This window comes from Perna viridis, chromosome 4 (assembly GCF_037379345.1).
Source record: "Perna viridis isolate PV_CMFRI_1.1 ecotype Kerala chromosome 4, ASM3737934v1, whole genome shotgun sequence".
Lineage (NCBI taxonomy): Eukaryota > Metazoa > Mollusca > Bivalvia > Mytilida > Mytilidae > Perna > Perna viridis.
The window spans coordinates 45,133,085-45,146,718 of NC_142448.1; the positions used below are offsets into that span (position 1 = coordinate 45,133,085).

At 29.6% G+C, this 13,634-nt stretch overlaps 1 protein-coding gene across 4 annotated transcripts in view; it reads right to left on the bottom strand.

Annotated features, from left to right (window-relative positions):
- Positions 1 to 1,054: 1,054 nt before the first annotated feature.
- LOC148620246 (cytohesin-1-like) overlaps positions 1,055 to 13,634 on the bottom strand; it is a 43,217-nt gene continuing 30,637 nt past the window's right edge. For 2 of the 4 annotated variants that reach the window (XM_088580964.1, XM_088580962.1), the window contains 5 exons: positions 12,916 to 13,027; positions 7,351 to 7,427; positions 6,703 to 6,859; positions 5,584 to 5,653; positions 1,055 to 5,215 (listed from right to left, as the gene is read on the bottom strand). In XM_088580964.1, the coding sequence (XP_088437090.1) occupies positions 5,143 to 5,215; positions 5,584 to 5,653; positions 6,703 to 6,859; positions 7,351 to 7,427; positions 12,916 to 13,027 (489 nt within the window). In that variant the 3' untranslated portion in view covers positions 1,055 to 5,142. Of the gene's footprint in view, positions 5,216 to 5,583; positions 5,654 to 6,702; positions 6,860 to 7,350; positions 7,430 to 12,914; positions 13,028 to 13,634 lie in introns of all 4 variants that reach the window. The other 2 variants (XM_088580963.1, XM_088580965.1) reach the window with 1 other exon arrangement.

A 13,634-nucleotide genomic window follows, 5' to 3' on the forward strand; every position in this document is an offset into this window, starting at 1 on the left:
CTATAAAGAATGCAGAAAACAACTTCATTTGATAGGCTTTAATATTGTTTCTTAAGTCTGATCCCTATGATTGAATGTGTACAGTGAACACGAGTCACTGAACACCTGTCTAAACCTAACACTTTTTGAAGTCCATGTAAGTTTTGAAGTATTTTGAACATGGGTCACTGAAAACCTGTCTAAACACAACATATTGGTTTGGTTTATTAAGGTTTCTCTGTATAATGAACAGGGAATTAATATTAGACTTAAAATTTACAAGTTATCCAGATACTATAAAACCAACCATATAAATATTAATAATTTTTGTATGCTGTTCAGGTGTTGCAAGGAGTAACCTCTCGTCAGCAGCATTAGAATCAAACACTTGGGAAGCCAAATACTGCACTGATAAATTCTTCCAGAGTAGGACAGACAATAATAGCACCTTTTGACTGCAATCCTAATCATCCAGTTTTCAGTATGGATTCTTGTATGTGTATAAAAATGTCATACTGGTCTATTAAGTTATTCTCTGGTTTAAACATGGGAATAAAAATAATATAAAGTCACAATTTCAAAAGGCAGTAACTTAAATAAAAGATTGAAGTCACTCCACATATTGATACAGAGAATGTGACATCTGTCAAATTTGTATATACCTACCAAAAAAATGATACTACAATAGTTTGGTGTTGTCCTTGTCTGGTGTACTTTTGATGTGCAGACAATAACTTGCCAGAGTACAAATTCATGGATCGCTATCAAATTGTTCTATGAGGTGATAAGGGTTCATAATAAATTGGTATCTTAGAAGCAATAATGATTCATTTTACAATATTTTATGACGTTTTGATAATGTTTAGTAATGCAGGGTAAAACTACCCCAGCATTCAGCAATCGGATTTTTCTTTTTTTTTCTCATCCGGTTTTCCTCATTGTGTATAGAAATCTGGTACTGTCAATTTAGCACCTTTAAAACATGGTCATCTTTAAAGCCAACTTTTCTATTTAAGTCCCTTTAAATACAATGTATAAAACCAAGATATTACTAAATGAACAAAAAACTAGAATCTGAAATTACATATTTTATTCAATATTTTCAAGGAATCTAAAATTCTTAATACATTTTGTGTCTTCCTGTAAAGATAACTACAGTGTATCTATCACTGCAACAGAAAATTAATTTACTACCAAACATCAGGCCTCATATAAGTAGCCATTTAATTTAAAAGAAAATTATGAACATGCACTCCAGATATAAGAACATAAAACAAATATGACACGGTATGCATACACGTCAACTTAAACGAAAATAGTAAGTGTAAGAATCAGGCAGTGGGTGAAATATGGTATAAATAAACCACCATTTTAATAGTTTCATTTGACTATTTTCACCATCAGAATCGTGGAAAACAGACAAATTTTTCCCTATGCTGAACCACTGAGTTACAATTTCATTAAAATGTACTGAAAATGAACATTTCGAGGGCAGGTAATTGTCAAAAACCTCATTTTTTCTAACATTCTATTGAAAAATTTCTGATCAAAACCAGTGATGCAGAGATCAAATAATGGTCTTTTCAAATAGAGAAAGTATCCTTGAGTGGTATTACATTGTCAAATTGATGGGGTTTTGACATGCATGTTTCTGATTCTTACAAATACTTACACTTAAAGTATCAAGTAAATAAAAAAATATTATCAGGCAATTACAGAATACTTTTTACTGTGAAAATACTTTAATTCATGGATACCAATTTCCATGGATTTGGGAAGAAACACAAATTTGTGGATTCTGAAATTCATGGTTTTGAGGTTTTCAGTACACACATCAATGAAAATTTCCTTTCCAATGGAAACCAAATTTTGTGGTTTACCCTACCCACAAAAACAAGAAAAAATTGGTACCTCACAGACAATAGTACTTTCACAATATAACAGAAAATAGTTCACCTTCACACAATATCACCCTTTGCATACATTCTGTATAATTGGTTGATTAAGTGCCATCAAATCATAAGATGAAATAAAGAGCAATTTAATCAGATTGGTAAATTCTGGTACATAAGATGTTTTCAATGAATGAAGATGTTAATTTTTTTTTTTTATATCAAACTAACCCAAAAAACTTGTCAGATTACATAATATATCAACAGTAAAGAAGATGTGGTTTTCACAAACACAGTCAAGTCTGTCTGGAGTGGACCTCCAAAGGAGAGCAAAACTTTGTCACATAAGACTGGTGGTCTTTATATACAGTTTAATTCACCTAGATTGCACTAATCACAGACATGATTTTACAAAGTCTACAAACAAGGTGGAAATTGGCAAAATCGGAAGTAAACATATCGTAAAAAAAGAATCGAAACAGTAAAATCTGGATTTGAAATAGCGGAATTCCACTAAAAAGCAGAAAAAAATCATGTCTGTACCCAAGGACGCCTAAATAACATTACTTTCAGGCAGATTATTGCTGAATGCAGGTTTGACTACTGGTGTAGTACATAAGATAATAAAAGGAAAAGCTACTGAAAGGGATTAGTATGAGAAAAATATTTCCACCTGGGATAAGTTGTTAATCATTGTGTACATCAACTTACACGCTACAATTCTTCAATTATTATCAATATGGCTACATTTAAATAGGGATCTTTCTTAAGCCCATTCTTCAGAAAAAAAAAACTTACTGCATACGTAATAAAATGAATAGATTACATACACATAAAAGCAACACAGTGTGTTCACACTTACAACACATATTTCACACAACACTTAGACCATTGAAATAAACACATCACATTATTTCTTCAGTTGTATAACAACTGACAGAACCATTCATGACAAAATTGAATTTCTCATTCAAATAACTCCAAAACGCACTCACAGTACTATACAGAAAAGCCAAAATTTACTCCTGTCAGAAAATAGTACATATACGTCTCTATCATACATAAACTTTCTTCCCATCCACTTCAATAAAAATACATTGAAAAGATACATATAAAATACAAAACTATAAACATGTACATGGTTACAACATGAAAATGACTAGTATATATAGAGTATATTTCAGTGAGGAAACTACTAGGAATATCTTTTATAATATGGATAATGTCTTTCCATTTAAAATCAATTACCCTTTAACCTATTTCTTGACCTTCTGTCTAAGGCCTTAACCTTGAATTTACATCTATAACCTGATTATTTTTGTATACATTTTTCTAATACTAAGTATTTTTCAAAATTGGGAAATTTCAATTCAACAAGTGAAAATGTGTGTTATGGAAGGGCAGAATAATGAATGGTAGTGCCACTACAAATGTATATAAATGTTTCCTTTGCAACTCATTTTATTATACAAAAAACAAAACAAAAACAAGAAAAGAGATTCACTATTAGAATTTTTGTAACTTAGTCAAATAAATTTGCAATGAGCAAATCACCACACATCATAATATTCTTTGTTGTGTAAGGCTTTTGAATAGGGAAAAAAATTTCAGTAATTTTTGCCTTGTTTGATGAATTTTACAAATGTTCATACCAAAACTGTATTAAGAGGCTGTCCATGTAAAAGTAGGCAGATCCTATGATATGGGTGGCATATGGTAAGTTTTACCCCACTGATTTTGTTTGTTTCAATGTATTTTATGTATCATATGAATGTCAATTAATAACAAGTTTGTATTAAACCAACCATGGATAGCTCTGAAAATGAATTTAAATTTTCCTAACAAAGCATCAAATTTTGTTCAAATTAAGAGTTACCTCCCTTTTTCAATGCTCTCTATGAAAACCAACTTTCAACTTTAAGAAAGGATGCACTTGTGATGTGAAATGGATGAAAATGTTTTCAAAACAAAACTTGTCATGTGCCGCCCAATGCCTAGTTTTTGCACGGACATTAAACACAAAAAATAAATGTAAAATTTACCATTGAACCAAATATATACTTTTTTCTAACCAGGGTTTCCGAATGGCATGGTATATCATAAATGGTTCTGTAAACATGAGCACAATGTGTGCTGCCATGTCTAAGAATTAAGAGCTAAAACTTTCTAAATCTGATTACCAATTAAAAATCTAGTTAATATCTCAAATTGTTTCAAAGAAAAAAAAACCTTTTGAACTTAAAAATAATAGCTTGGTAATTAAACTGTTACGTTGGTTATTTGGTCTTCCTTCCTCTACCTTATAACAAACATTATGAAAACAACTAATAGATTCAGAATTTCTAGACTTCAATCTAAACTACAATACTGCATAGCTGTTCTACAGAAGTAAATGCTGAAGTTATACCCAATAATTGGTAATATATACATTGCATGTGAAAATATGAATGGATAAAAAAAAAATTAATTAATGTAATATTCAGACCTGATTTTACAAGGTCTTTAAGGAGGTAGACCTAAGGTAAGGGATACAGCTCTTACAAATCATTGGAACATTTGTATTCAGGCTTTTTATATCAATCTCATGTAAGCATCAAAGTAACTTGGATTGATTTCATTCTGTTTCAAATGAAAGCTTGAAAGGTCTTGGTGAAATTGAATATGATACAGACATATCACTGATTTTAAGAGTTATGTCCATTACCCTAGGTCTACCTCCTTAAACAAAGTAGAAATTAGGAAAATCAGAAGTAAATATAGAGTAAAAAAAGGGGAATTGTAACAATAAAATCCATAACTGAAATAGCCGAGAAAAAAAAATCATGTCTGAATATTATTTTTTCAACATCTTTTTATATAGACGGAAAGGTAATTCATTTTCTGATATATTTTCTGCATTTAATATTAAATATAAGTTATATTGAATTTTAACAATCCATTATTTGTAAAATAGATCATTCAATAAATTATTCTTAATAAAAGTTTCGAATTTGAATAGAAATGATGCAAAATTCACACTTATGAAACTCGAAAAATAATTTTGTTGCATAATGACCCACAAATAGTAAGTCACTCCACAGAAATTCCATACTATCTAAAATCTCTTCATAAAATGACTAATATGAGCAAAGTTTATATAATTATACCTGAATCTGTTGCTATAAGATTACAATAAATATACACCTCTATGTACAGTACAATGTAACTACAGATGACAAGTGGATGGAATATTTACAATGAGATTTTTTTGTTATCAGTTATGATACATGTATTATTTCTGGTGTAATGCTTTCTTCCTTCGAGCTGCCAACATGTCGTAAAATGGATTCTCACTTATACTGGCTCTACAAAAACAAAGATACTTAATTAAACAGATTCATAAATAGATCAAATGAGAACAGTAAAATGTTTTAAAATTCTGTAACTGTACTTGTTTTTGTGGTATTATTCTAAGAACATTAGTATCAGTACTAATGCATATCTAACTTTTAGCATATGATAACTTTCAATATCAGGCAAAATTAAATACTCCTAAAAAAGATTGAGAACTACCAATCGCGGAAACAAGCACGATTATAGCCAACCTTAATTTGATAGTCAATTAAACATTGCAAGTAAAATCAACTGATACATCAAATCTTCAATAAAGTTATCTTACTGTTGACAGCAGAGAACGGATCACGTATAATGTGTAGAGTCTGTTATTACTTACTTGATACATCTGATCCATTCATCTTTCTCATCCATTGAGGCAGCTGACATCCTGTAAACACTATGCTTACCTATAATCATTTAAGTACAAAATTGTTAGTATTATTCAAAGCAATTCCAAGCAATACGTCTCATCATGGAAAGAAAATAATACAGGTAAACAATTTTTTTTTTCAATGTATCATTGTCTTCATCTGAAAGTCACAATGGATGTAAACAACAATGAAATGTCATAATCACACTATTCTCAATGTACACATACTAAAATTCTGGAGTTGACAAATCCAAAGAATATGAAAAACAAATGAACAACAGCTGGACCTTGAAATAAACTAGAAATATATGTATTGCAAACAGGCTCACAAAAAGAATACCCCTGCTTTAAACATTTAACCCTCAAGTTGGATAATTTCCATTTGCAGTGACCTGACAGTAATCATCTTCCATCATGTACCTCTAAATTTGAATTATAACCTATCTATAAAGTTTAATTATAATCCTAAGTGGTTCAGGAAAGGCAGCACCTTAGATGATTTAACATGCAAAAATTTAATAAGTTGAATTACCTCCCTTGATTAGGATTTGTTGTGAAAAATGTGGATAGATGGACAGAAAAACAGAAACAAGGGATGACTCTTATATATTGGGTATCCCAAAACTTTGTGTGTGTGTGTTGTCATATAAATATTTTAACCTACATGATGTGTACGATACAGTCTAATAAAAATTGTTTTATGGCTTATGTGGTCCCAATCATACTCTCAGACTTTTCAATAAAAATGATTTTGACAATTCTTATGCTATTTTTTTTCTATTGTAAAGGGTTGATGCAGGTTAATTTTTAGAACCAATCTGTGCCAGTATTTATGTTACTAATGAAAAAAACACTGTATTAATAGTATGTTATTGCATCTTAGACAAATATTTCTCACTTGTGAGACAATGCTATGTCTATTTTAAGACATGTGAGATTTCCTTATCTCACACTCGGATTAGATTTTAATGCTCTCTAATTCAATGGATTTAGAGAACTGAAAATCTTACGCTTGGGTTGGTTGAGATTTCTCTGTATTGCACTCTTAGCTGTGTTAGATTTTTAATTCCTCACTACATTACTTACCCTCGACCACTTTGCCTTCCTTGTCTACTTTACAGGCTTTGATGATGTCTTGTACTGGAGTGTAAAGCTCAAAACAGTTGGGTTTGTTAGTCTTATCAGGTGGAACCTCACGTACTTGTATATTCTCCAGAGGTATGATTCCTTTAGGTTCTTTGTCCTGAAGGAAAAATAAATAATGTCATTTCTATCTACCAGGGTTGGGATATTAAAGTTTTTCTTTAATCTACAAGCTTGAGTCTATTTATAGTAAAGTCATACTTTCCCTATGTCCTGTATTTACATATAATATATGGAAATAAAGAGCTTAAAAATTCCTTCAAAATAGCTTCTACATTAAATGGACCATGTTTCAAACTTTAACTTATTCAATAATTTTAATAAGATAAGATATCTGTAAATGTTGTATTTCGAAAAATTCGGCTTTTATAACTTAAAAATGTTTAGATAAAAATTGATTAATTTTCACCATTGCTTTAATCATTTGAAGTAAAGGTGTATTCAAAATTATAATATGGTAACAAGTTTCATGTTTTCATGAAGAGTTAGCTCAGTAATGGCATTGCTCAGTACTAAAACCATAATGCTTTAAGCTTTACTGAAAATAACTGATACAGTCCCTCCTTATACTGTGTCAACCTTAGTACCTACTGTAGTGAACTGGAAATAGTACAGGCAGTTGTCATTCAGGATAAACCATCTTCTCTTCCAATTCTTATACCGTCCTCCTGAAATAAATATAACATGAATACTCCATTACATATTAAATAAGGAACAATAAAACTAAAAATAATAAATTTCAGAGACCATGTCAAATCAGAGCTCATTAATCTGAGGTACTATACTACCAAATCACACAGTTAATGTATTAAGAAAACATATTGGATTTGTTTTACGTACAGGTTAATATAAGAATCATGCAAATAATGATCAATAAAATAAAGGGTTTTCTTAAAACAAACTACAATCTTTCAGAAAGTCACATTTCTCATAAAATTACCAATAGGTATTGTACCTATTAGGTTTGGAGAGTAATGAAATTACTCAACATAGTTTAGTCGATTTATATTAAAAAATATTTCCTACCATTCTAATTCATTACAAATCACTATTTAACAAATTAACATTTATTTCCAACTTTCTCAAATCATTAACTAGACATACTAGATTCATTTACAATAGCTTAAAGAAATTGAAAGTATATATGGTAGATTATTTGTTTCTTATATGATTATGAAGTAAAACTGTATTGTTTCCTTAAGTATCTGCAATAGTTATTGTAGCTTTGACAGTTTCCTCAACATTTTTGCCAAGTATTTCCTTAGTATCAGTGAAAAAAACAGAATTAGTTCACATCAGCCACTCGAGGTTAATGCTTCAGTTCTCTGGCCATTTTCATAAATAACAATGAGGGAGGCCCCCCTCCCCCCACAATGTGTTGAGAATCTGAGATTACCTTTTACATTATTCATAGTAAAGAAAATGACCATGAAGGTGCTTTTCAGTTTTAGTTTTATTGATATGGCAATAAAATGGGCAATGAGGAAGCATTAAATAGAGACTAGAGGGGACGTGAAAACCAAGAAATCATTTTTCATCTTCCTACAGCAAAATAAAAGAAAATGCAGAATTTTTTTTAGAATATTGTTGATCATCTTTCAAAGGTAATTAAGAAGTGAAAACTGCCAATGACAGACTGCTTACTGTTGTTATTAAGTCATTGAAGTTAACATCTTTAGTTTACAGTGATAATGTTTCTCATTTAACTGCTCTGAGAAAGGAAACTATCGGTCAGTTAAAACAGAGTACAATGTAGTGGTATTCAGTAGAAAAGGATTTAAGATTACCTTTCTATTATACAAGCATTGTTTTTACTTGTTTTGATCTTTTCTTTAATTAATGAATGTATTCAATTTCTGATTAGTTTATACGCTATAACCTAATTTTGGTCCGTTTGTTTCAGCGTAAACGGAACCCAAATTAGGTTATAGCGTATAAACTAATCAGATATTGAATACATTCATTATATTTTAATTAAAAATTAAAAAAAAATGTAACATCCATCACTTTAATTTAACACTGAGTAAACAGCAACTTTAATTTTCCCACCGTGTAGTAATTCTAGTAAACAAATTGGCCGCCATTTTAAAATCAGCAAGACGCTGTCATTTCATCACTGGGAAATGTTCAGTTATTTTCCAAAATTGGAAATTATTAAAGCAGGAACTTGACATAAACCCGGCGGACATAAAGTTAGTTAATAATTTATTGTCACAAAAAATTTTCAACATTACAATGTGACTGAAAAAGTTGTTTCGGATGTTTACAAACAAAAAGTTCCGTAAAAGGTGGGCGTGGCCTAAATAGCAAGTTTATACAATTGAAACAATGTTGATTTTTGTCAACAAACCAATCAAATGGCAGGATTCTCATCAAATTAAAATATATGATTTTAAGAGAATGTACTATAAGAGAAGATACTATAATACAAGTCTACCCTCCACCAAAACAAAAAGTTTGTTTTTCTTTTTTGCATGCTAATGAGATGAAAATGTAGATAAATCATACATAAAAAAAAGAAATAAAAAATGTATATATACATGAATCTCCATTAACAAAATGTTTCAAGTGACATACATGTATTGAAGTGAGTGATTTAATACCAGTATTCTACCTGAGGAAACACAAAATATTATTGAAACTGTCTTTTCAACAAAATACATGTACAAAATAGAAAAGAGAATAAACTTGCAAAATTTGATAAAAATACATTTTTTTTTTGGAAAAAAATAATGGAATATAAAACTCAATGGTTGGATTTGGATGACACTTTCCACATGATCAGGGTGCAAATGCTACCAAACTGCCAATCAGTTTAAAGCAAAATTCTTTTCACCTTTAAGGGTTTATGCATTTGGTTTTCCAAAATTCAGACCATTTGCTTGTTTTGAAATAAACCTTTCAATCTAATCTACTGCCAAAAAGAAGTCAAGGACTTCAAATCATTATGTAATATGTATTGGTATGCAAAAGCAACTACTTGAAATTTAAGCAACAAAATTGATTTTCTTTGATGTTTCCATTATTGATTGAAAAAAAAAAAACACAATTTTGAAAAAACTTCTAATTCAAAAAGACAGTGTTGGTCAGTTGACAGTAAAAATACAAATTTCAATATATTTTAATAGAAATTAGAAAAGCTGAAGTCAACATTACAAGAGTAAGATAAAAAAACAAAACAAAACAACAAAACACTGGATATGAAAAAGCATACAATAAACTGACCAAACACTAATGTAATAAACCTTGACTTCCCTTTGGCAAAACTATAGTAAAACATGCCAAGTTTCATGTGAATCCATTGAGTTAAATTTAAAACATAACAGAAAAAAATAAAAATAAACTTCATTCACCACTTACACCTCCTAAAACTTCCTTACCTCCTGTTAAAGTAATCAGTGAATTTATAAAATAAACGATAATTTTAATCATTGTTTTTTTTTGTTTTTTTTCTTTAATATAAAATAAATAATTAATCTTATACCAAATACACATTGGTAAAAGGCCTTGGAAAAAAATTAACTGATATCAAAATAAATTAAAACAAATAATAATAATAACTTGATGTATAATTCCTTGTGTGATGTGCAATGTAAAATTTCAAATAGAAAAAAAATTGTTAATTATATACAAAAGTATGAAAAAGACTCATAAATTCAGAAAAAAAAATCGTAAAAAGTAGTAAAACTGTTAAGTTGACATTTATTTTCAAAGATTATTAATTTCATAAGTATTAAAATATTATTCCATGCAAATGAGTGGAGTTAGTCATGACATGCAAATACTTTTATTTTTACTGCGCATACAATGATGATGTTTTGGGAATAGGTTCACCTTCCCTTAAATAACAATCACCTGTTGAACTGCTTTAGGTAGTCAACTGGGCAATTGAGAAGGACATTTAAAATTTCACCAGATATAAATTCAACGATGTATTTCTTTCGCGCTAATTAGTATATCATTTGCGCCACAAACCATATTTCAATTGCCTCAAAAATAAATGATTGTATTTGTGTCAGTTACAGGTGATTTTAATGTAATTGTCATTATAGTTATACTTTTTATATCATCATTTTTTACTTGTACCTCCTCTGTACGCCGGCAGTAACTGTTACTCTTACTCACCACGGGGAGGTGGAATTAGGAGTGTTAAAATGAATAAAAAAGTAAAATCCCATTTACAGCATTGTCATCTTTAAATCAACATTTTTCAAAATGTTTGACAATCAATATGTAAGGCCATCAAATATTCCCTCTATTTGTTTCAGATTAGATTATGTCCATCTTGACCCTTCGAAACTTTGAGAACATATACAGTTTTTACACCAAAGGCTTACAGTTTTGTATCAGTACAAATCGTTATAACTTTATTTATCTTCCCTTACATAACGGTTACCTGGAAAAATTGACATAATTAAACAATAAGTCTGACACAAATGAGATACAACCATGTGGCACAAATGAAATAGTAAATATTTAAAAAAATGACACAAACATATGACACCCACATCTAAATACCTATTGACTAACAATATGTGTAGATAAAAATAGTAGTAAAGTCTAATAATACTTTCGAATCTCCTTCTCAATACATAAATTCACTCTTGTCATTTTGATCCCTTGACATCATAGAAACAATGAAACTTCACATTGTGACCTCATTAATCGAAAGGTCAGTATGAAAACAACAGGAAAACATACCAGTATTATAATTTTCCTCATTGACCATAGAGGCCACAAATTTTAATTGACTATTCTTCAGTGGACTATCAGATAATTGTCAGTGAATCAAAGGAAGACCAACCCTTTCCTCTGAACAACATTTTTGTATACACTGTATTTAAAAATAATCCACAAAAAAATGACAAAAGAAAAACTGCGCTTGTGCTGAAACTGCTTTGAAAAATATTTTTCCTGGCACACTGGCAAGCTTAAAATGTCCAGAGAGATAGGAAGAAAAAAAATATGTTATTGTTTTAATAAAATACAGTACATACTTTATACACGTCTTGAAAAAGACAACAGAATTAGTTGTGGGAAAGCTGAATACACTTTAAAAGGTCTTCAAATATAAACTGAATATTTTCATTAAAAAATCCCAGAACACTGACCTCCCAAAAATGATTCAATTGATGTGAAATTTCTACAAGAAAAATTCTGATTAATGAATCCTTCTTTAGTCTTGTCATAATTTTCTCTAAATAATTAATTAAGAGGGCCTTAACACATTTTGTTGTAAACAATCAAAATTATAAGTACTTTCACTTCCAACCTACATACAACTTCAACATGTTAAATTTAAATGAATCTTACAGGATGCATATCCGTATAAAATGAAACATTTTCCACTTCAACCTTCAAATGAATAACAGTGAATTTCTTTGTAAATTTTGTAATATAGTCAAACCTGATTAAACAGACCATCTAAAGGAGAGCTAAATCATGGTCACATAAGACAGTTGATTACAATATTACAATATACAGGTTCATTAAACACAGACTGCACTACAAAGGGATGTTTCAATCATAGTCCTTTCAGATACGGTATTGCTAAGTACTGGTGGTTGTTAATCAGATTTGACTGTACACAAAACAAAATAAAAAAAAAAATGAAATTATTCATCAGTAAATAACAATAATTTGGCAACAAGCCAAACTGGGATAGTCAGTTAAATTATTATGTCATCTGGCATTTTTTAATATAATAGTTTTAATGCGTTTAAAAAAATATCACTTATGAAGAAGCTGAGACCATATAAATAGCTACAAGACTAAATAAATTGAGTAAACTTTCTAGGAATTAGATAAAAAACTTTTAATGACAAATTCTGAAAAAAAAAGTTAACTTGTATAAAAATGTCAAAATGATCGGATAATAATTATCAATTATTTAAAAAAAAAAATCTAAAATTTAAAATTTAATTAAAGAAAGCAATTCAAGATAACCTTGTGATATTTCCTAGTCAATATTCTCCCCATCAATTTTACAATTTGTCTTAAGTATTCATAAATCCATAATCCCCTAAAAACTTAAAAGTAGCTTAAGGTATTCATAAGTCCACATTCTCCTTAACAAATTTATAATTAGCCTTAGGTATTCACAAGTCCATATTCTCCCTAACAATCTTTACATTCATAAGTCCATATTCTCCCTACCTTGTTTCCAAAGCCAGCCTTCTTTGTCTGGGTTGAAGAATGTATGCATGAGATCATTACCATCATCTTCAGGAATCTTAAATGGCTCATTCTTTATACTCTCATACAGACTCTAAATTTCAAAAATAGTTCTAAATTTAATCACTAATTCAGTGCACAAAGATGCAGTTTATCATGAAATTAGAAAATATTTTAAGTGATCAGGCATCAAAGATATGCGGAATATTATCAATATGAATAGTACTGCATTTAAGATAAGACACATTCCTTTCTATACCCCATTTACATGCAAACTCTTTCTTAATCATTTACCTTGCACAAATTCTTCAACAATTATAACCACTTAATAAAATCTTCAATTCTTTAAATTATGTTCAATTTACACATCTCCTGAACTGTGTGAGAATCAGTGTTCTTTCTAAAGACTTTTATGTTCTTGGCAGATGATATCAAAACAAGTGGTCATGCTTAAGAGGGTAAGCACTAAGAGCATAACTTTTTTTAACATTGCTAAGATAAGGTACATGTACATAAATAAATAGATAAAGTCATTAGATCAACAGAACCATACACTGTATTTTGTGTCAATCTACATTCCTCCACTCTTGATATTAATCTTTATAATTTTAAAACACTCGGCAAGTCATAGGCTTTTGAATTTGCATAATTATTGTGATAGTACAAATGCATTAATATTCCTTGTTCAGACCATAATAATT